This window comes from Salmo salar, chromosome 04 (assembly GCF_965601325.2).
Source record: "Salmo salar chromosome 04, fSalSal1, whole genome shotgun sequence".
In the NCBI taxonomy this organism is placed as follows: Eukaryota; Metazoa; Chordata; class Actinopteri; order Salmoniformes; family Salmonidae; genus Salmo; species Salmo salar.
The window spans coordinates 71,421,177-71,445,960 of NC_138294.1; the positions used below are offsets into that span (position 1 = coordinate 71,421,177).

General features: G+C 40.3%; 1 protein-coding gene across 2 annotated transcripts in view; it reads left to right on the plus strand.

Annotated features, from left to right (window-relative positions):
• The window catches only part of LOC106603663 (opioid-binding protein/cell adhesion molecule), a 378,443-nt gene that overhangs the window by 315,443 nt on the left and 38,216 nt on the right, over nucleotides 1-24,784 (plus strand). For both annotated transcript variants that reach the window (XM_014197611.2, XM_014197610.3), the window contains one exon: nucleotides 9,877-10,002. In XM_014197611.2, coding sequence (XP_014053086.1) covers nucleotides 9,877-10,002 — 126 coding nt within the window. The remainder of the gene's footprint in view (nucleotides 1-9,876; nucleotides 10,003-24,784) is intronic.

A 24,784-nucleotide genomic window follows, 5' to 3' on the forward strand; every position in this document is an offset into this window, starting at 1 on the left:
AATTCATATCCCAATGTCTGGTGGAAAGCAGACTGAACCAGGTTTTCCTCTAGGATTTTGCCTGTGCTTAGCTCCATTCAGTTTCTATTTTATCCTGAAAAACTCTCCAGTCCTTAACGATTACAAGCATGCACATAACACGATGCAGCCACCACTATGCTTGAAAATATGATGAGTGGTACTCAGTAATGTGTTGTATTGGATTTGCCTCAAATATTACACTTTGTATTCAGGACAAAAAATGTTTTGCAGTATTATTGCAAACAGGATGCATGTTTTGGAATAGTTTTATTATTTTCCTTCTGTCAATTAGGTTAGTATTGTGGAGTAACTAAAATGTTATTGATCCATCCTCAGTTTTCTCCTATCACAGCCATCAAACTCTAACTGTTTTAAAGTCACCATTGGCTCCATCGTGAAATCCCTGAGCGGTTTCTTTCCTCTCTGGCAACTGAGTTAGGAAAGACGCCTGTATCTTTGTAGTGACAGAGTCTATTGATACATCATCCAAAGTGCAATTAATAACTTCACCATGCTCAAAGGGATATTCAGTGTCTGCTTTTTTTATTTTTACTAGTGATGCACCGATATTACATTTTTGGCCGATACCAATATCCAATATTTTCCTTGTCAAAAAAACGATACCGATAACCGATATTAAAAGTTTTAGCAGCCTTTTAAGTATTCTAGTACAGTTAAATACTTAACACACACACATGGACGCAGCGGTGTAAAGCACTGCATCTCAGTGTAAGTGGCGTCACTACAGACCCTGGTTCGAATCCAGGCTGTATCACATCCGGCCGTGAGTCCCATAGGGCGGTGCACAAATGGCCCAGCGTTGTCCGAGCCGTCATTGTAAATAAGAATTTGAACTGACTTGCCTAGTTAACTAAAGGTTACACACGCACCACACTGACCAAAAAGTTATTTTGTTGGCATTTACATATGTCCCCATTACCAATAAAACATAATCGAAACATATTTCTTTCACTTACTTTCTGTGCTGTTTTGTTGTTCATTTGTTCAGTCGTTTCATTCTCAACCAGGATTTCTATGGAACGCCGTTTGGGTCTTTGCGTGTCAAAAACGATACAAGTCAAATAACACTATTTGACGTGTCAAATAACACGACATAATCTGTTTCAGTAGCTATAGTTAGCTAGCTAACTATATAGCTAGCTGTCATCATCTAAAAAAACTAATTTATAAAACAGTTCTTATTTGATTAATGGTGGTCGGGACCTATCTATGTGAAGCTAGCCACAATAAGGATTAGCCACAATAGTGGACTTTGGGGTTAGCCTTCAAAATAAAAGTATGGCATAATTCTACTATTTGTATTCATTTGCATCACTGTCAATTACATTTTTATTTTGAAGGCAAACCGCAAATTCCACTATTGTGCCTAATCCTTATTGTGGCTAGCTTCACAACACATAATCCGGTCCTGTCGAGCGTCACTAGCCAGATGAAGCCAGCTGGCTGCTTATAACGTTAGCTTTGGGCAACAGGGTTAAGTAGCTGGCTAGCTATTTATTTTCATGAACTGAAGTTAAATTTCAATAGGCAAACAACAAGTGTCAACCTAGCTAATACTTACTCACAAGGATTCCTAAATCATTGCTAAGAATAATGAAAATGACTGCAGTTTTTACTGGTCATTGTTTTCAGGCTGGTTGTATTGGTGCTTGCTACTGTAGGTACCCCAGAAGTTGCGGTCGAACAAATGATGCTTTATTACCAATGCGGTATTGTAAACACATCGTTTGTGGCCGGTGTTTGCTTGTTTGCTGGCTTTTTTGTACAGCTTTGACAGTGCTACTGTATCTTTTTTGACACGCAAAGACTCAAATGGCGTTCCATAGTATGTATGTCGTGAAGCTATTACTGTGTAACTCCGGTAGGGCAACATCGAAAAATAGCGCACTTAATGTTAATGGTAATGTTAACCGGTGCTCGACCAGTCGGCGAAAGCCAACATCACCCATGACAGAGAACGGTTGATTGTCAAGGGCAATGAATTCCATTATCTTGGCATTAACCTCTCTTGGGTAGGGGGCAGTATTTTCACGGCCGGATGAAAAACGTACCCAAATTAAACGGCCTACTACTCGGGCCCAGGAACTAGAATATGCATATTATTAGTAGATTTGAATAGAAAACACTCTGAAGTTTTAAAACTGTTTGAATGATATCTGTGAGTATAACAGAACTCATACGGCAGGCAAAAACCTGAGAAAAATCTAACCAGGAAGTGGGAAATCTGGAGCTTGTAGTCTTTTTAAGTCATTGCCTATCCAACACACAGTGACTTAGGGTTCATTTTGCACTTCCTAAGGCTTCCACTAGATGTCAACAGTCTTTAGAACCTAGTTTCAGGCTTTTGCAGTGAACAGAGAGCGAACATGAAGGCCGGGGAGTTGGTGACTCAGGGAAGGACATGAGTTCATTGGCCCACGTTCACGTGATGAGGTAGCTGTGTTCCAAAACGTTTTTCAAGACATTGGAATCGTCCGGTTGGAATATTATTGAAGTTCTATGTTAAAAAGGCCCTAAAGATTGATGCTATACAATGTTTGATATGTTTCAATGAACGTAAATATAACTTTTTTTTAAAAACTTTTCGTCGTGAAATTTTGGGCGCGCTTCCTACATTTGGAGTAGCTTACTGAACGCGCAAACAACAAGGAGGTATTTGGACATAAATTATGGACTTTATCGAACAAAACAACATTTATTGTGGACCTGGGATTGCTGGAAGTGCCTTCTGATGAAGATCATCAAAGGTAAGTGAATATTTATAATGCTATTTATGATTTTAGATGACTCCAAAATGGCGGGTATCTGTATTGCCTAGTGTATGTTTCTGAGCGCCGTACTCAGATTATTGCAAAGTGTGCTTTCCCCGTGAAGCTTTTTTGAAATCTGTCACAGTGGTTGCATTAAGGAGATGGTTATCTAAAATTCTTTGAATAACAGTTTAATATTTTATCAACGTTTATGATGAGTATTTTTTGTAAATTGTTGTGCTGATTCACCGGAGTATTGGAGGCAAAATATTTTCTGAACATCACGCGCCAATGTAAAATGCTGTTTTTGGATATAAATATGAACTTTATCGAACAAAACATACATGTATTGTCTAACATTGAGTCCTAGGAGTGTCATCTGATGAAGATCGTCAAAGGTTAGTGCTTAACTTTAGCTGAATTTCTGGTATTTGTGACCCCTCTCCTGCTTGGAAAATGGCTGTGTGGTTTTTCTTGTGTTGTACCTGTCCTAACATAATCTAACTTTATGCTTTCACCGTAAAGCCGAAGACATGGATGTCGATTATTGCAGTCCCCCGCACCTCTCTGATTCAGAGGGGTTGGGTTAAATGCAGAAGACACATTTCAGTTGAATGCATTCAGTTGTACAACTGACTAGGTATCCCCGTTTCCCCTTTCCCCTATATACAGTACATGCTACATATTCTATCCATATACTGTTTATATTGTCTATACATCCCATCAAATATATACAGTGCATTCGGGCCCCTTGACTTTTTCTACAATTTGATTCGTTACAGCCTTGTTCTAAAATCAATAAACATTTTGTTTTTTCCTCATCAATCTACACACAATACCCCATAATGACAAAGCAAATCATGTCCAATAAATTGAATTTACCACAGGTGGACTCCAATCAAGTTGTAGAACTTGCTCAATTTTGAGTCTCATAGCAAAGGGTCTGTATACTTATGTAAATAAGGTATTTCATATATATATATATATATATATATATATTGCAAACATTTCTAAAAACCTGTTTTTGCTTTGTCATTATGTGGCATTGTGTGTGATTGATGAGGAAATGTTTCTATTTTATAAACACCTCCCTCTGCAAATGGATCATGGACTTCCTGACAGGCCGCCCCAGGTGGTAAGGGTAGGCAACAACACATCTGCCTCGCTGATCCTCAACTCTGGGGCCCCTCGGGTTCGTGATTAGTCTCCTCCTGTACTCCCTTTTCACCCACGACTGCGTGGCCAAGCACGACTCCAACACCATCATTAAGGCAGTGTGGTGCCAGGACAACAACCTCTCCACCAATGTGAGCAAGACAAAGGAGCTGATCGTTGTCTACAGGAAAAGCAGGGCCAAACAGGCCCCCATTAGCATCGACGCAGCTGTAGTGGAGCAGGTCAAAAACTTCAAGTTCCTTGGTGTCCACTTCACTTACAAACTATCATGGTCTAAACACACTAAGACAGCCATGAAGAGGGCCCAACAACACCTTTTCCACCTCAGAAGACTGAAAAGATTTGGCATTTTTTATTTATTTTTTATTTCACCTTTATTTAACCAGGTAGGCAAGTTGAGAACAAGTTCTCATTTACAATTGCGACCTGGCCAAGATAAAGCAAAGCAGTTCGACAACATACAACAACACAGAGTTACACATGGAGTAAAAACAAACATACAGTCAATAATACAGTAGAAAAATAAGTCTATATACAATGTGAGCAAATGAGGTGAGATAAGGGAGGTAAAGGCAAAAAGGCCATGGTGGCAAAGTAAATACAATATAGCAAGTAAAACACTGGAATGGTAGATTTGTAGTAGAAGAAAGTGCAAAGTAGAAATAGAAATAATGGGGTGCAAAGGAGCAAAATAAATAAATAAATACAGTAGGGGAAGAGGTAGTTGTTTGGGCTAAATTATAGATGGGCTACATACAGGTGCAGTGATCTGTGAGCTGCTCTGACAGCTGGTGCTTAAAGCTAGTGAGGGAGATAAGTGTTTCCAGTTTCAGAGATTTTTGTAGTTCGTTCCAGTCATTGGCAGCAGAGAACTGGAAGGAGAGACGGCCAAAGGAGGAATTGGCTTTGGGGATGACCAGAGAGATATACCTGCTGGAGCGTGTGCTACAGGTGGGTGCTGCTATGGTGACCAGTGAGCGAAGATAAGGGGGGACTTTACCTAGCAGGGTCTTGTAGATGACCTGGAGCCAGTGGGTTTGGCGACGAGTATGAAGCGAGGGCCAGCCAACGAGAGCGTACAGGTCGCAGTGGTGGGTCGTATATGGGGCTTTGGTGACAAAACGGATGGCACTGTGATAGACTGCATCCAGTTTGTTGAGTAGGGTATTGGAGGCTATTTTGTAAATGACATCGCCGAAGTCGAGGATCGGTAGGATGGTCAGTTTTACAAGGGTATGTTTGGCAGCATGAGTGAAGGATGCTTTGTTGCGAAATAGGAAGCCAATTCTAGATTTAACTTTGGATTGGAGATGTTTGATATGAGTCTGGAAGGAGAGTTTACAGTCTAACCAGACACCTAGGTATTTGTAGCTGTCCACATATTCTAAGTCAGAACCGTCCAGAGTAGTGATGTTGGACAGGCGGGCAGGTGCAGGCAGCGATCGGTTGAAGAGCATGCATTTAGTTTTACTTGTATTTAAGAGCAGTTGGAGGCCACGGAAGGAGAGTTGTATGGGGCATGGGTCCCCAGATCCTCAACAAGTTATTCAGCTGCACCATCGTGAGCAGTGTTGTACGAGATCTTCAGTTTCTTGGCAATTTCTCACATTGAATAGCCTTCATTTCTCAGAACAAGAATAGACTGACAAGTTTCAGAAGAAAGATCTTTGTTTCTGGCCATTTTGAGCCTGTAATCGAACCCACAAATGCTGATGCTCCAGATACTTAACTAGTCTAAAGAAGGCCAGTTTTATTGCTTCTTTAATCAGAACAACAGTTTTCAGCTGTGCTGAAATAATTGCAAAATGGTTTTCTAATGATCAATTAGCCTTTTAAAATGATAAACTTGGATTTGCTAGCACAACGTGCCATTGGAACACAGGAGTGATGGTTGCTGATAATGGGCTTAAAAAATCTGCAGTTTCCAGCTACAATAGTCATTTACAACATTAACAATGTCTACACTGTATTTCTGATCAATTTGATGTTATTTTAATGGAAATGAAATGTGTTTTTCTTTCAAAAATAAGGTTATTTCTAAGTGACCCCAAACTTTTGTAAGGTAGTGTATATATACAGTACCAGTCGAAAGTTCGACCCACCTACTCATTCAAGGGTTTTTCTTAATTTTGACTATTTTCTGCATTGTAGAATAATAGTGAAGACATCAAACAGGTATTACACATGGAATCATGTAGTAACCAAAAAAGTGTTAAACAATCAAAATATATTTGAGGTTCTTCTAAGGAGCCACCCTTTGCCTTGATGACATCTTTTCACACTCTTGGCATTTTGTCAACCAGCTTCAAGAGGTAGTCACCTGGAATGCATTTCAATTAACAGTTATGCCTTGTTAAAAGTTAATTTGTGGAATATCTTTCCTTCTTTACCTGTCCCTATGGCTAGGGGGCAGTATTTTCACGGCTGGATAAAAAAACGTACCCGATTTAATCTGGTTACTACTCCTGCCCAGTAACTAGAATATGCATATAATTATTGGCTTTGGATAGAAAACACCCTAAAGTTTCTAAAACTGTTTGAATAGTGTCTGTGAGTATAACAGAACTCATATGGCAGGCCAAAATCTGAGAAGGTTTCATTCAGGAAGTGGCCTGTCTGACAAGGTGTCGTTCTTCTTGTCTCTGTTTATTGAAGAGTGAGGATCTTAGCTGTCCCGTGACACTTCCTACGGCTGCCATAGGTTCTCAGAAGGCGGCAAAAAGCGGAATCGTGGCTTTGCAGGCTCTGGCTGAAACAAAGTAGCGCGTTTGGGTAGTGGCTGGTTACAGTACTGTGAGACTCAGGCTCGTGCCCGCGTCGTCCGAAAGGTTTGTTTTCATTCCTCTGTTTAGCTAAATGGACATTCCCGGTCGGAATATTATCGCTTTTTTACGAGAAAAATTGCATAAAAATGGATTTTAAACAGCGGTTGACATGCTTCGAAGTACGGTAATGGAATATTTAGATTTTTTTTGTCACGAATTGCGCCATGCGCACGACCCTTCTTTACCATTCGGATAGTGTCTGGGACGCACGAACAAAACGCCGCTATTCGGATATAACGATGGATTATTTTGGACGTAACACATTAAAATGTGGAAAAAGGGGTGTGAACACTTTCTGAAGTCACTGTATCTGTCTGCCCTATCCATTCTAATAATCATGATTAGCTATAATAATGGATGTGACAATTGTTACATGTAAGTTCAAATTCACATAGCAGTCTAACGTATAAACAAAAATTCACATAGCTCTAGCTTGTTGCCTTGGTAACACATTTTCTTGGGAAAATACTAGCTAGCTAAGCATCGCTATTAAATGTTAGCTAACTACTTATGACAATCAAATAAATTTGACTTTTGAAAGATCACTTCAAAGATGTAACACTGTTTTACAACAGTTTTGGTTTCGCCTCTTGGGAACATTTTACTAGCTAGTGGTCACTAAATGTGCCGGAAATGACATGCAACAACGCTGGATAAAAGTTTGCTAAATGAATACTGGCTCACAAGCTAAATTCGCATCCTTTCTTTTCCTAGGTGGGCAAATCTTTTTTTAGATTTTTACAATTTTATGTTAGAACTACTTTTTACCCGTTAAATAAATTGTTTTGCTCTGCATTTGCTGAGAAATAATCAACACCCTCTGAAAAATCAGTAGTGAGTATTTAGGCGAACAATGTAATTTATTGTTTTAATATGTTGGTAACTGCTTTGTAAAAGCAATAAGGTCCCACAGGATATGTGCTATATGCACAATATAACACGACTAAGGGCTAAGAACAAGGCCCTACACACTAAGCACACTGATACTCCAACACACATGCAAACACTCACTCCACCATTTGCTCATGTAACCGATGTGAAATGGCTAGCTAGTTAGCGGGGTGCGCGCTAATAGCATTTCAATCGGTGACGTCACTCACTCTGAGATCTTGAAGTACTTGTTTCCCTTGCTCTGCAAGGGCCGCGGCTTTTATGGAGCGATGGGTAACGATGCTTCGATGGTGGCTGTTGTCTATGTGTGCAGAGGGTCCCTGGTTCGAGCCCAGGTAGGGGCGAAGAGAGGGACGGAAGCTAAACTGTTACACTCACACACGCATAATATGCACATACATTTATACTGTCTCTACACACCCACTCACATACAATCATCATATACGCTGGTACTACTCTGTTTATCATATATCCTGATTCCTAGTCACCTTACCCCTATACAGTGGGGGGGGGAAGTATTTGATCCCCTGCTGATTTTGTACGTTTGCCCACTTACAAAGAAATTATCAGTCTATAATTTTAATGGTAGGTTTATTTGAACAGTGAGAGACAGAATAACAACAACAAGAAATCCAGAAAAACGCATGTCAAAAATGTTATAAAATGATTTGCATTTTAATGAGGGAAATAAGTATTTGATCCCTCTGCAAAACATGACTTGGTACTTGGTGGCAAAACCCTTGTTGGCAATCACAGAGGTCAGACGTTTGTTGTAGTTGGCCACCAGGTTTGCACACATCTCAGGAGGGATTTTGTCCCACTCCTCTTTGCAGATTTTCTCCAAGTCATTAAGGTTTCGAGGCTGACGTTTGGCAACTCGAACCTTCAGCTCCCTCCACAGATTTTCTATGGGATTAAGGTCTGGAGACTAGCTAGGCCACTCTAGGACCTTAATGTGCTTCTTCTTGAGCCACTCCTTTGTTGCCTTGGCTGTGTGTTTTGGGTCATTGTCATGCTGGAATACCCATCCACGACCCATTTTCAAAGCCTTGGCTGAGGGAAGGAGGTTCTCACCTAAGATTTGACGGTACCCGTCCATCGTCCCTTTGAGGCGGTGAAGTTGTCCTGTCCCCTTAGCAGAAAAACACCCCCAAAGCATAATGTTTCCACCTCCACGTTTGACGGTGGAGATGGTGTTCTTGTGGTCATAGGCAGCATTCCTCCTCCTCCAAACACGGCGAGTTGAGTTGATGTCAAAGAGCTCCATTTTGGTCTCATCTGACCACAACACTTTCACCAGTTGTCCTCTGAGTCATTCAGATGTTATCAATTGTTTTCTTGGTGACTATGGTCCCAGCTGCCTTGAGATCATTGACAAGATCCTCCCGTGTAGTTCTGGGCTGATCCTCACCGTTCTCATGATCATTGCAACTCCACGAGGTGAGATCTTGCATGGAGCCCCAGGCCGAGGGATATTGACAGGTCTTTTGTGTTTCTTTGCGAATAATCGCACCAAATGTCATCACCTTCTCACCAAGCTGCTTGGCGATGGTCTTGTAGCCCATTCCAGCCTTGTGTAGGTCTACAATCTTGTCCCTGACATCCTTGGAGAGCTCTTTGGTCTTGGCCATGGTGGAGAGTTTGGAATCTGATTGATTGATTGCTTCTGTGGACAGGTGTCTTTTTTACAGGTAACAAGCTGCGGTTAGGAGCACTCCCTTTAAGAGTGTGCTCCTAATCTCAGCTCGTTACCTGTATAAAAGACACCTGGGAGCCAGAAATCTTTCTGATTGAGAGGGGGTCAAGTACTTATTTCCCTCATTAAAATGCAAATCAATTTATAACATTTTTGACATGCGTTTTTCTGGATATTTTTGTTGTTATTCTGTCTCTCACTGTTCAAATAAACCTTGTATTAAAATTATAGCCTGATAATTTCTTTGTCAGTGGGCAAACGTACAAAATCAGCAGGGGATCAAGTACTTTTTTTACTTTTTTTGTTCTACCTTGTTATTTTTAGTATTACATTGTTATTGATTACTGCATTGTTGTGGTTAGAGCTAGCAAGAAAGGAATTTCACTGTACTTGTGAATGTGACATTAAAACTTATACAACGTATATTTGCCATATAACACACCCTATCGGGCCTTATTGCTTAAATGTGCTTTGTTTATGTTTCCTCTTTTCTTAGTACCTGCGAAGATCACAAACATATCGACGGACATCACAGTGAATGAGGGCAGTAATGTAACTCTCATGTGTCTGGCCATTGGACGACCAGAGCCTAACATCATATGGAAACATCGCTCTGCAAAAGGTAAAACTCTGCAAACCTTTGAGGTCAAAACATAGAATCAATCAATGAGTATAATAGAGCAGTGTATCTATTCTAAAAGCGTATCGTCTCTAGTCATCAAAATTCTAATTAGCTGTGTTGCTGATGTTTTAAGAGGTTGGTGTATAACAAATTAGAGTTAAGTGCCTTGCTCAAGGGCACATCGACAGATTTCCACTTTGTCGGCTCGGGTAGTCAAACCAGCCACCTTTCGGTTATTGACCCACCCGCCCATACTGTATGTAATGCTCCATGACCGTGTAATAAGTATGGAGTCCTTGGCTGACGAACAAAGCTGACGAACAGCCTGACCTAATTTATCCATCTAAAATGTAGTGTCTTGTGTCAACCTTCCTTCTAAAAGAACACCTACATCACTTGATTCACATGAATATTGCCTGCAGTATATAGGCTAACTAGGTGTTTCAGGCTAGCAGAACAGTTGTACTGTCAGCCATATTGATGAATTTACATTAAAAGGGCAATTTATTGATGTTTTGAAATGGTTGTCCCATCTGTACCTAGTATTTTAACATCAAACTGGAGTTTGAGTGATACAACGCTTGATTTTACTCAATTTAGTAGGTCCCAATTTAGTAGATCGAAAGCATTGTATAGACAGTGCATTTTGAATATGATGCCCACGGGAGACAAACCTACAACCTCAATGCTGGTAGGTCCAACCTGCAGCCAAATATACTAATAGCTTGGCCATAGGCCATTCAATGTTGGATAAGTTTTGTTATTTTTCTGTTTGTGCTGACAACCACAAGCCACGAGATAGCCGTGTGTGTGTGTGTGTGTGTGTGTGTGTGTGTGTGTGTGTGTGTGTGTGTGTGTGTGTGTGTGTGTGTAAACGTGTTTTGTCTTCTAATTACGTGTAGAAGCAGCCCTTCGGTTTCCAGTGAACATGCTCCAAGAGTCATGGGCTGCTTGCTTCAATACGATCACACACGTTCTGCCTGGAACACTCAACATGAATGCATGCAGTCCAGATGTTTGTCTCTCATTTACATGTAATCGGCTGAGCCAATTCTTCTTCACAGTACAGGATTTTCAATATCCCCTTTTTAAGACATGCTCTGGAACTTTGGCGACTACTAAGTATTTTTTAAACCTTGCGCTTGGGGCTGGATGTGTCAATGTGTAGTTCATACATGCATAATCTATGAGCAGAATTACTATATTACCTCAATTAGCCACGAAATCCTTAGTTTGAAAGTAACTGTTTTTCTGGAAGCTGTGCTGTGCCATTTTCCCTACATGTTCCCCCACGTGGACCAGCCTACCCTAGCAATTCGAGTTCAACCAATGAGCTTCAGCCCCTTGCCATGTGAGTGACAGTTAGCATGAGGCACATCATGCACACACAGAGTGAGAGGGTGAGCAATGATGTGGTGCACATATCTGCACATATGTGACGTAGTATGCAATTTTCGGGGACCGTGAGCACTATTTTAAAAATAAAATAAAACTTTCAGAACTACTGGTTAAAAAGTATACCAAAGTACTGGAGCCACTCTTTAACAACCGCCCTAAAACAACTGCCCTGATTTTCCAATATTTACATTGAATATCATCTGTTTCCTGCTAACTTTTATATGAAGTGCACGTTACAATTATAGTCAAAGGGTAACTGTTTAATGAAATGCCTGTATGCATAAACCAGATGGTGTCATTATCCATGATTGGAATTGAGTGTAATTAAAACCACACTCTATTCTAATGCAATGCATGCATTATGATGGCAATGTTGATCTACCAACTCTACTCTATTGAATCGGGGAATAACAGAGAAAGGAAATGTATATTCATTTAGTTGTCATAACAGACACCATAGACTGACATTAAACGGCAACAAAAGCAGCCAATATGAAGGGATGAAATCACTTCTGTGAAAAGCAATAAGCGATGTCTGTGGCTGAGAGTGTCTGTTAATGTCAGGGAGATGCGAAGATGGCGGGTTATCTTACTTGGCATTTATGTGCAAGCTCTAATGAAAGGAAGAAAGGAGGAAGATGTGAGGGATGTTTGGCTGCTCGGAAAGACATTCTCACCGGAGTGTGTAAAAACTTAAATGTGTTCTGGAGTGACATTTCTTCACTGTTTTCCCACAGTTTGTCTCCATCTCTGTCGCTCCTGATTATGAACCACTCCCAAAAATGAAGCATTTATGCCTGTAAGAATTGTATTAAAGTGACTGCTAAGGGATTGGGCTATATTTAGACAACATATTTGAAAATAAATCCAATAAACCAAATTATACATTACGAACTGAGCTAAAAATCTATGAGAAAACCGCCAAGGCATCAGATGGGTATTATTCTATCTAGTGTTTCACACTCAGTGTCAGGCAGGAACATGAGGAAATGTTTTGCAAAAAAAAGCATTGAAAGTATAGGAAGTGTACCCACCTATTTCTTTACTACTACATCACTGGTTACCTTAATATATGGATGCAATCAATTGAAGATTCAGCTTGATTTAGTGCACCAAAAGCCTGTCTCCAATTCAATTCATTTGGGGACAACTGTGAATGAATTATTCAACGCTTTCCACTTCATTCTTGGCTGCCAGGCTCTCTAAAAGGATTAGAAGAAGTATGCATGAAGAAAACAGTGCATGGCGAGGACAATGCACTGCCGGGCCAAATGGATCAATGTGGACCATTAAAGACACATTATATGGAGGATGTTACGAGTGTCCATTTGTCGAACTGTCAGAAACATCATACTGGGTATTTCTCATTTAAAACGATGGTAAATAATAAAGACTTTGCAGTTTGTAAATGAATGTGCGGCCTACACCGTGCTTGCAGCACTGTCACAATCTTATCAACAGCGTGATAATTTTTTTGCTCCCTTCTGTCTTGAAATTATACTTTTTTTGCCCTCTCATCCACTCTCCCATCCAATGTTGTTGTAAGATTCTTACTCTTACACGGCAAAACATCACGGACAACACAGATGTGACAGCGGCCATCAATCATGCTGTCTAGCTCAGTTGAGCCGATCCACTTTTGTTTTCAAATTGCGTTGTAATTTGTGTCTTGGGGGAGAAAAATTGCTAGTTAGGAAAGTTCCTGTTGGAGACTTGAAGGTCTGTGCACTCTAATTTGGCAGTGTCAGCAGATGATTGACAGCTCTATGGCATTGTGGACTGATGTTGTAGACTGGTGGCAGCTCTCGTGATGAGTGGCAATCAGACTATTATACAGGGGAAACGTATGGCATGCCATTTGCTGTGATACGTCTATCAATGGGAATAATGTTCTGTTAGCACTGTCAGTGGAGTGATGGCAAAATCACTGGAGACCTTACCCAGTGGTGTAGGAAAGTTCTGGAAACAGCACTGGATTGTATACAGTTCAAAGCGTACATGTAGGGATGGGCATTGGTTTCTTGTAAGGTTTGGGTTAAGATGTTTGGCCAACGTCCTGTCTGCCACTGGCTAAACGGTTTGACCTGGTGTAGTTATTGGTGCTGTCTTGGATGAGCATGACCAGTTGGAGGCCACGGAAGGAGAGTTGTATGGCATTGTAGCTCGTCTGGAGGGTTGTTAACACAGTGTCCAAAGAAGGGCCAGAGGTATACAGAATGGTGTCGTCTGCGTAGAAGTGGATCACCAGCAGCAAGAGCGACATCATTAATGTATACAGAGAAAAGAGTTGGCCCAAGAATTGAACCCTGTGGCACCCCCATAGAGACTGCCAGAGGCCCGGACAACAGGCCATCCAATTTGACACATTGAACTCTGTCAGAGAAGTAGTTGGTGAACCAGGCGAGGCAATCATTTGAGAAACCAAGGCTATTGAGTCTGCCGATGAGAATGTGGTGATTAACAGAGTCAAAAGCCTTGGCCAGGTCAATGAATACGGCAGCACAGTATTGTTTCTTATCGATGGCGATTACGATATCGTTTGGGACCTTGAGCGTGGCTGAGGTGCACCCATGACCAGCTCTGAAACCAGATTGCATAGCGGAGAAGGTGCGGTGGGATTCGAAATGGTCGGTAATCTGTTTGTTGACTTGGCTTTCGAAGACCTTAGAAAGGCAGGGTAGGATAGATATAGGTCTGTAGCAGTTTAGGTCAAGAGTGTCCCCCCTTTGAAGAGGGGGATGACTGCAGCTGCTTTCTAATCTTTGGGAATCTCAGATGACACGAAAGAGAGGTTGAACAGGCTAGTAATAGGGGTTGCAACAATTTCGGCAGATAGTTTTAGAAAGAAAGGGTCCAGATTGTCTAGCCCGGCTGATTTGTAGGGGTCCAGATTTTGCAGCTCTTTCAGAACATCAGCTGACTGGATTTGGGAGAAGGAGAAATGGGGAGGCTTGGGCGAGTAGCTGTGGGGGGTGCAGTGCTGTTGACCGCGGTAGGGGTTGGCAGGTGGAAAGCAAGGCCAAATATGATCAAATATATTGACAAGAGAGTCGAGTGACTGCTCCAACAATGGAAATACATGTCCGCAAAAATGGTAGGCAGGCATGATATGAGAGGGCAGATACACGTGTGAACAACAGGCACTACTAAGTTGTTTTTCTCAGTTGCCACGTGCATCCACTTACATCAGTACATTTGTAACAGCCTAAACATTACGTAACTTCTATAAGATCAAATAAGCCTGACGTATTTAACACTCCCATAGACCTCCGTACAAAAAATAACTTGGTCTGCTTATCTCACCTGGACAGATTTTGGGCAGAAGTAATCCTCTCGCTTTGCCTCTTTATCTCTGCGAAGGTTAAGCACATGGAGGAATGAGTAGGATTCTGTGTTTTCACAAATTCATTGATTTTCATACAAATGCATTATCTGCCTTCCCAATAAAAACTAGTTTGAAAATTCAAACATATACAGTATTTTATAGAAAAAGGATGATGTACGTTTCTGAACGATGCATCATGCTGCATTGTTGACAATATGACCGAGCAGTGCAGATTACTGTTCCATTTGAGCAGGGCTTTACCCGGTGCAACCCGGACCAGTTTAATCGAATACCCTCAATGTATCTGGGGGTTTGTTCAAGAGCATCTAACATTGAAATCTGATCTCTCTGAAAAGACAAATGAGGTTGGCAAGCAAGGTGCCTTTGCTTCCATGCAGTCCCACTGGTCGCTTTCTTTATGATCACTTTCCTGTAACTCTGTTTGTTGTGAAACAATTCAATCAATTCTCTCTGCTAAAGGTCATTTGGTCAGAGATGACACCAATGTTTCATATGGCCTCGTTCTCCTTTGCAAACAAGAATTGAAAAGCAATATTGTCCATGTTGATACAGTTGCTTGCCAGAATCACAGAAAAGGCTTTTGATATATTTGTCCAACACTTACTAACACTGTGTGTGTGTGTGTGTGTGTGTGTGTGTGGGTGTGTGTGTGTGTGTGTGTGTGTGTGTGTGTGTGTGTGTGTGTGTGTGTGTGTGTGTGTGTGTGTGTGTGTGTGTGTGTGTGTGTGTGTGCGTGTGTGTGCATTAGAGGTCGACCGATTATGATTTTTCAACGCCGATGCCAATTATTGGAGGACCAAAAAAGCCGCTACCGATTAATCGGCCAATTTTTATTTATTTATTTATTTGTAATAATGACAATTACAACAATACTGAATGAACACTTATTTTAACTTAATATAATACATAAATAAAATCAATTTAGCCTCAAATAAATAATGAAACATGTTCAATTTGGTTTAAATAATGCAAAAACAAAGTGTTGGAGAAGAAAGTAAAAGTGCAATATGTGCCATGTAAAAAAGCTAACGTTTAAGTTCCTTGCTCAGAACATGAGAACATATGAAAGCTCGTGGTTCCTTTTAACATGAGTCTTCAATATTCCCAGGTAAGAAGATTTAGGTTGTAGTTATTATAGGAATTATAGGACTATTTCTCTCTATTCGATTTGTATTTCATATACCTTTGACTATTGTATGTTCTTATAGGCACTTTAGCATTGCCAGTGTAACAGTATAGCTTCCGTCCCTCTCCTCGCTCCTACCTGGGCTCGAACCAGGAACACATCGACAACAGCCACCCTCGAAGCAGCGTTACCCATGTAGAGCAAGGGGGAAAACTACTCCAAGTCTAAGAGCGAGTGACGTTTGAAACGCTATTAGCGTGCACCCGCTAACTAGCTAGCCATTTCACATCGGTTACACCAGCCTAATCTTGGGAGTTGACAGGCTTGAAGTCATAACCAGCGCAATGCATTGCGAAGGGCTGCTGGCAAACGCACGAAAGTGCTGTTTGAATGAACGCTTACGAGCCTGCTGCTGCCTACCATCGCTCAGTCAGACTGCTCTGTCAAATCATAGACTTAATTATAACATAATAACACACAGAAATATGAACCTTAGGTCATTAATATGGTCGAATCCGGAAACTATCATCTCGAAAACAAAACGTTTTTCCTGTCAGTGAAATACGGAACCGTTACGTATTTTATCTAACGGGTGGCATCCCTAAGTCTAAATATTCCTGTTACATTGCACAGCCTTCAATGTTATGTCATAATTACGTAAGATTCTGGCAAATTAGTTCGCAACAAGCCAGGCGGCCCAAACTGTTGCATATACCCTGACTGCGTGCAATGAACACAAAATGACACAATTTCACCTGGTTAATAATATTGCCTGCTAACCTGGATTTCTTTTAGCTAAATATGCAGGTTTAAAAATATAGACTTCTGTGTATTGATTTTAAGAAAGGCATTGATGTTTATGGTTAGGTACAGTCGTACAACGATTGTGCTTTTTTCGCAAATGCGCTTTTGTTAAATCATCCCCGGTTTGGCGAAGTCACCTGTCTTTGTTAGGAAGAAATAGTCTTCACAGTTCGCAACGAGCCAGGCGGCCCAAACTGCTGCATGTACCCTGACTCTGTTGCAAGAGAAGTGGCACATTTTCCCTAGTTAAAAGAAATTCATGTTAGCAGGCAATATTAACTAAATGTGCAGGTTTAAAAATATATACTTGTGTATTGATTTTAAGAAAGGCATTGATGTTTATGGTTGGAGTAACGTGTACCTAAGCGATTATATGCAGTGCAGAACAGGCTAGATAAACTAGTAATATCATCAACCATGTTTAGTTATCTAGTGATTATGATTGATTGATTGTTTTTTATAAGATAAGTTTAATGCTAGCTAGCAACTTACCTTGGCTTCTTACTGCATTCGCGTAACAGGCAGGCTCCTCGTGGAGTGCAATGTAAAGCAGGTGGTTAGAGCGTTGGACTAGTTAACCGTAAGGTTGCAAGATTGAATCCCCGAGCTGACAAGGTAAAAATCTGTCGTTCTGCCCCTGAACAAGGCAGTTAACCCACCGTTCCTAGGCCGTCATTGAAAATAAGAATGTGTTCTTAACTGACTTGCCTAGTTAAATAAAGGTAAAAAAAAATCAAAATACACAATCGGCCAAATCGGTGTCCTCTAGGTGCATGCGTGTGTCCGTATGTGCCTGTGCCCATGTGCGTGTGTATTTGTTCATAGGCATTAAAGTAAGCTCATATTCCGTAATGACCATTGAATTAGGCAGAGCCAAAGTTATCCAAAGCCTCAGTGAAAACCCAATTTTTCAAGAAACCAGCTGTTGTAATTTGTTTGCAGACCTCCTCATTCACAGCATATGGCTCAGGATGTGATTTGTCCCTTTTCCTTTGACATTGAAGCATTTGGCACTTTACAAAATGGCACTCAACAATTCATATGCAATTTGTGATTGCCCACAGGATACATAAGCAGAGCGACATATTCATCTCTGATGAATTGAACTTGCAGTGCTGCGTGAAATCATATTCTGGAGCTCATGCTGTTGTAGGATTTAATTTACTGGGTCCTCTCTGCTTGTTCTCTCTGCAGTAATGTTATCCATTGTAAAATGAAATATGAATATTGGCAACACTCTGAGAAGGGAAAAATAGAATACACTGAAATATCAAGATCAAATGATAAGATAGGTAACAGCCATCAAAAAAAGGTTTTATTTCTAGTATTTCAGTAAATCCTTCATTGACAATATTCCTCCTTAATCTCATTTTCTGGTTGTTATTGGCAGTATAACCATAGGTCTACGAAGCACAGTTTTCAATGAAAATCACAGTAGTGTGACTGTGTTGTAATCAGGAAGTGTTCATAGGATTACCATGTATCAATTATACTGTTTATGTGCTAAATATAGAGAATCCTTCCCCAGTTTCAAATTTCCCTCTAATGATTTTGAACTATGCTGGGAGGAAATAAGAGTGTGTATTTGTTCATTCTCAAAATGAGATTTGCATATTGCTCGAAGTAAGTAAGTATATACAGTCATAACCATTCTCTCCAACTATTTTCAATGTCTGTGACAGACATTTTATGCCATTATTACAACTTGTGACAACCTCACCCAGTTGTGACACCATCTCTATTTCTTCATGTAAACTTGTTCACGGTTTTCGTCAGAGGCTGACATCAGGACAGGTATGATGTCATCAATCTAGGACACCTATACAGTTTCCATGTTAGGACAGTCACACATCCAATTCCAACTTCCATTGACATGCATCCTAATATGGACACCATACACAATCTATATTTTGCTCTCCAATGGAATCAGAATATGTGTTCCAACCCTTTAGCACAAATATCAACTACTGTTATCGGATTAGGTGGTCACATGTAGTGGATGGAAATTATACAACCATTATGTAGAAATTATGTTGAATATAATAATTAACTACATTAATCAATCTGACTCCAATATTATGTGAATAAATGCAACAAGCCTTGTACATCTCTGGAGGAATCTAGTCAAGGTAGCGCGCCTTACATCACCTCTCAGTATGACTATAATGAACATGTATCTTACTTGCACTGTTATGCAATTATTAAGAGACTAGTTACAAATAGCTAATCTGGCGACCAATATTCTAGCATTAATTTATTGAGGCAAACGGATCAAAGATGTCAAGGTTGTACCCAAGCATGTGCTATGTATAGTTTATATAACAACTATAGAAATAGACTTAATCAATTATAAGCCTATAGTCAATCAAATAATTACTCTGTAAAACGAGGAATGCATTTACCCACTTCAACTAATATAATTTATTAGTCACAAAATAATTAACACTCAAACAACTACAGTGTACATGAAATACATGATACATTACAGACTACTCCAAGTAAATTACTATCACCAATAGGCTAAGACTTAACGTGGTTACATGTGTCTTCAGTTCAGAATCATCTCAAACATAAAAAACGATCTGTGTGATACACACAAGAGCTTGGTAACAAGTCCTGAAAGTATAAATGAATTCACTGTCCTTTTAACCAAATTCAAGCAAGAACTCACCCCCAATCTGAATTAACATTTCTTTGCACTTTACTAGTAAAAACAAAAGGCAAGAACAACCCACACAGATTCTAACCTAATCAACTCAATTTAAATGATGGGAGCACACCAGTGTCACTCCTCTTTGAACTATCCTCCGTCCAACCAACAAAAAACACAATTTCCCTGTAACAATAAATCCATAGCACTTACAGTACAATAAAATGTATCCAAATTCATACTGTAGCTCTTTATGAACTCTTGAAACCTGACAATTTAAATCAAACAGTAACATTCATTTCGTAGATTTCACATCTCCAACGCTGTCCATGCTCCCAAGGTTCTGCGGGAACGTCCCTTAACTGAGAAAACCACAGATAAGATGTGTTTGACCCTTGTGAAAGCCCACAAATGGTCAGTCATCAAAACAAGGTCATAAATCTTGATTATAATTTTTTTTATCTGATGCTCTTATCCAGTTCAACTAGGGTTCAACTAGGGCCTTTCTCAAGGGCACATCAACAGATTTTTCACCTTGTCGGCTCATGGACTCGAACCAGCAATCTTTCGATTACTGGCCTAACACCCTTAACCGCTAGGCTACCGAAAATGCCATCATGCTGTGCTCCCATGCCAGCCAGTCCCCAGTTGCGAGTGTCGCCAGTTGCTAGTTTCACCAGTTGCGAATATCACCTTATCTCATTCTTCCACTACACACACACACAAGGTAAGAAATTATTAGCTTGCTATTGGAAAGGCCAGTGAAAGCTGCTTCAGACAGAACCTTTTTCAATTATGGTTTGAAAAGAGTGGCTTTGTGGCGGACAATATCCCAAGCATTAATATCTGCTTGACCGTGCCTTAAAAAAAGCCAAGGGGATTGGAGAAAACCTTCTGCCTTGAAAAGTTTAATAAATGTGAAGTTTCTTTGGGCACTATCCAAAACATATTCTTGCAAATGCCTCTAAAACTTAGAACTTTGATCTTGAAGAAACAAGATAAATCAATTGCCTATAAAGTCTACTAGCTAACTTTTAGTAGTAGCTGTTCAGTATAGTAGAATGGTGCTGGTACAATAGCTTACACATTATTTCCTGAATAATTTTCAGAGGGAATGTTGTGACAGTAGTTGTGAATGGTCTACTGGAGTGACATTGAGTTTGTGTATATATTTTGATGACATTTTGTGACGTGTTTGTTAGTTTTGGACTTTGGAAAGGGTTTTTCGGTTGTTTGGGCACACAACATTCTTTCTTGAGGCAAGCCAATGTCGGTAGCCAAAGTCTACGCCCCTTTGTCAGTGATTGGTCAACAGTAGGGATTCTTTAGTAGTAGTCTCGTTTTCTTTGAGAAATCTGCACCAAACATCTTAGTTAGATATAAAATTGTGCGACTAAGATCTTAAAAAAAATATATGACAGATTTCTTGAGTTATCTTAGATTAATTCACACTATTTGAGTGAGAAAGTGTATACTGGCTACGGGTGTCTCAAAATGAACAAACATTACTATTGCCGCCTTTTGTTTTTCATTTTTCGAGCAAAGGTCTTTTAAGGGAGTATGTGAGCACACTCGTTTGGCTCGCCTAGCCGACTTCGGCTAGCCTCCTGCCGAACTGAAGCATGCACCTTAAGGCAGTGAGAAATTGGACTCTGAGAGAGGGAACACACCTATGGGTAAGGTTTTGTGGGGGTTAAAAGGAGAAATTAGCGTACTAGTAGAACTGGCGTTCCCTTTCAACAGTGTCGACGGCAAACCCTTCTTCAGGTGAGGAGTGCAAAGCAGGAAGACAGGTGCAACCAGTGTTCTACTGGACGAGTTTCGCACTCCTCGACATACAGTACCCGTCAGTGTGGACACACCTTCTCATTCAAGCATTTTTCTTTATTTTTACTATTTTCTACACAAAACTATGAAATAACACATATGGAATCATGTAGTAACCAAAAAAGTGTTAAACAAATCAAAATATATTTGAGATTCTTCAAAGGAGCCACGCTTTGCCTTGATGACAGCTTTGCACACTCTTGGCATGCTCTCAACCAGCTTCACCTGGAATGCTTTTCCAACAGTCTTGAAGGAGTGTTGGGTCATTGTCCTGTTGAAAAACAAATGATAGTCCCACACTAAGCGCAAACCAGATGTGATGAAGTATCCCACCTGCGGGACACACTTGCCAACAGCCAGTGAAATAGCATGGCGCCAAATTCAAAACAACAAAAATCTCATAATTCAAATTTCTCAAACATACAACTATTATATCCCATTTTAAAGATACACTTCTCGTTAATCCAACCACAGTGTCCGATTTCAGAAAGGCTTTACGGCGAAAGCATAACAGTAGATTATGTTAGGACAGCGGCTAGACAAGAAAAACCACACAGCCATTTTCCAAGCAAGGAGAGGAGTCACAAAAAACAGAAATACAGCTAAAATGAATCACCAACCTTTGATGATCTTCATCAGATGGCACTCATAGGACTTCATGTTACACAATACATGTATGTTTTGCTCGATAAAGTTCATATTTATATCCAAAAACCCCATTTTACATTGGCGTGTAATGTTCAAAAATGTTTTGCCTGCCAAGACTTCCGGTGAATGAGCACATCAATTTACAGAAATACTCATCATAAACGTTGATAAAATATACAACTGTTATTCAAAGAATTATAGATACACTTCTCCTTAATGCAACCACTGTGTCAGATTTCAGAAAAGCTTTACGGCGAAAGCAAACATTGCAATAATCTGAGTACAGCGCTCAGACATCAAAACAAGCCATACAGATACCCACCATTTTGGAGTCAACAGAAGTCACAAATAACATTATAAATATTCACTTACCTTTGATGATCTTCATCGGAATGCACTCCCAGGAATCCCAGTTCCACAATAAATGTTAGTTTTGTTCGGTAAACTTCATCTTTATGTCCAAATACCTCCATTTTGTTCGCGCGTTCAGTCGAGTAATCCAAATGCACTGTGCTCGCGCAGTAAGTTCAGACGGAAAGTCCAAAATGTATATTACAGTTCGTAGAAACATGTCAAACAATGTATAGAATCAATCTTTAGGATGTTTTTATCATAAATCTTCCATAATATTCCAACCGGATGTTTCCTTTGTCTTCAGAAATGAAAAGGAACACACCTAACTCTCACGTGAGTGCGCGCGATTGAGCTCATGTCATTTTCTCAGTCATCTGATTCCAAGCGCTCTTATTCTCTCCCCATTCACAGTAGAAGCATGAAACAACATTCTAAAGACTGTTGACATCTAGTGGAAGCCTTAGGAAGTGCAAAATGACCCCACAGACACTCTATATTGGATAGGGAATCACTTGAAAAACTACAAACCTCAGATTTCCACACTTCCTGGTTGGATTTTTTCTCAGGTTTTTGCCTGCCATATGAGTTCTGGTATACTCACAGACATCATCCAAACAGTTTTAGAAACTTCAGTGTTTTCTATACAAATCTACTAATAATATGCATATCCTACCTTCTGGGCCTGAGTAGCAGGCAGTTTACTACGGGCACGCTTTTCATCCAGACGTCAAAATACTGCCCCCTACCCAAGAGAGGTTAAGTGTGCCATGAATTCTAAATAAATCACTGACAGTGTCACCAGCAAAGCACCCCCACACCATCACACCTCCTCCTCCATGCTTCACGGTGGGAACCACACATGCAGAGATCATCCGTTCACCTACTCTGCGTCTCACAAAGACACGATGGTTGGAACCAAAAATCTCAAATTTGGACTCATCAGACCAAAGTACAGGTTTCCACCGCTCTAATGTCCATTGCTCGTGTTTCTTGGCCCAAGCAAGTCTCTTCTTATTGGTCCTTTAGTAGTGGTTTCTTTGCAGCAATTCAACCATGAAGGCCTGATTCACGTAGTCTCCTCTGAACAGTTGATGTTGAGATGTGTCGTTAACTTCAACTCTGTGAAGCATTTATTTAGCCTGCAATTTCTGAGGCTGGTAACTCTAATGAACATATCCTCTGCAGCAGAGGTAACTCTGGGCCTTCCTTTCCTGTGGCGGTCCTCATAAGAGCCAGTTTCATCATAGCGCTTGATGGTTTTTGCGACCTCACTTGAAGAAACTTCCAGGTGACTCATGAAGCTGGTTGAGAGAATGCCAAGAGTGTGCAAAGCTGTCATCAAGGCAAAGGGTGGCTACTTTGAAGAATCTCAAATATAAAATATATTTTGATTTGTTTACCACTTTTTTGGTTACTACATTATTCCATATGTGTTATTTTATATTTAATAGTTTTGATGTCTTCACTATTATTCTACAATGTAGAAAATAGCCAAAATAAAGAAAAACCCTTGAATGAGTAGGTGTGTCCAAACTTTTGACTGGTACTGTAAATCATCGACAAACTCGGCTAATTCTATATGAACTTTAATCATTAATAATGGAGAGAGGACAAGAGGAGACCGCAGTCTGCATCTGTTCGTTTTTTTCCTCTCTTTCGTTCGAGGAGCGAGGGAGGGAGGTGAGGGTGGGGGGATGAGGAGATGGGGTTCATCATTTCATCTCTTGACATGATTAGTTCACTGGGGGGTTTCCATGTGGCGGTGGTAGCTACCCCCACCTCCCCCCACCACTCCAACCACACCCACCCTCCCATCCACTGTGTAGGCAAAACCCCCTCCCCCCAGAGCACCCAGGCATCTCAAGGCTTCAAGAGGCTCTTCATTACAGCTTAATAACATGTCATCTAACGTTATTCCTCCGAGTGAAGCTCAAGCTAATCTTTAAACGTGGCTAATTCATCACTGTGTGTCCGTCCTCGACAGCGCTCAGAGCCAGGCCAGCCAACCCCCCTTTGATTTTAAAGACACTGAAATACAATTAAGGAGTTCCTTGAGGAAGATAAGATGCACACGTTATACATCTGAAGAACTGTTCTTTGTGTCTTAGATAAGGATACATTTTGAAACATTTTTATTTCATTTTATTTCTCAATTACTTTAAAATCAATTAAGTTACTTCCACTGTTATTAGATATGTGGGGAATGAGGAAGACATTTTTGTAGGAAAAGTAAAGTCCTTTGTCTTAAACACACCTTTATTTAGTGCACTCTACTTGTAAGAATCACGGATATGAACACCCTAGACTCATAATGGTCATAACACCATGGAAGAGAAACAATACTAACTACGTAGACTGCCATGTAGAATAAATACTATATCAGCCCACAGAGAAAAGATCACTCAACTTTCCAGAGTTTTCCCTGTTAGTTAACACTATCAATGTTGAATAAGCTAATTAGCCAATAGGCAGAGGGTAGCATAATTTGTTTGATTCTCTGTAATAATGGTATGGAAATGTATAATGCATTATACTGCTCCAAAAAATAAAGGGAACACTTAAACAACACAATGTAACTCCAAGTCAATCACACTTCTGTGACATCAAACTGTCCACTTAGGAAGCAACA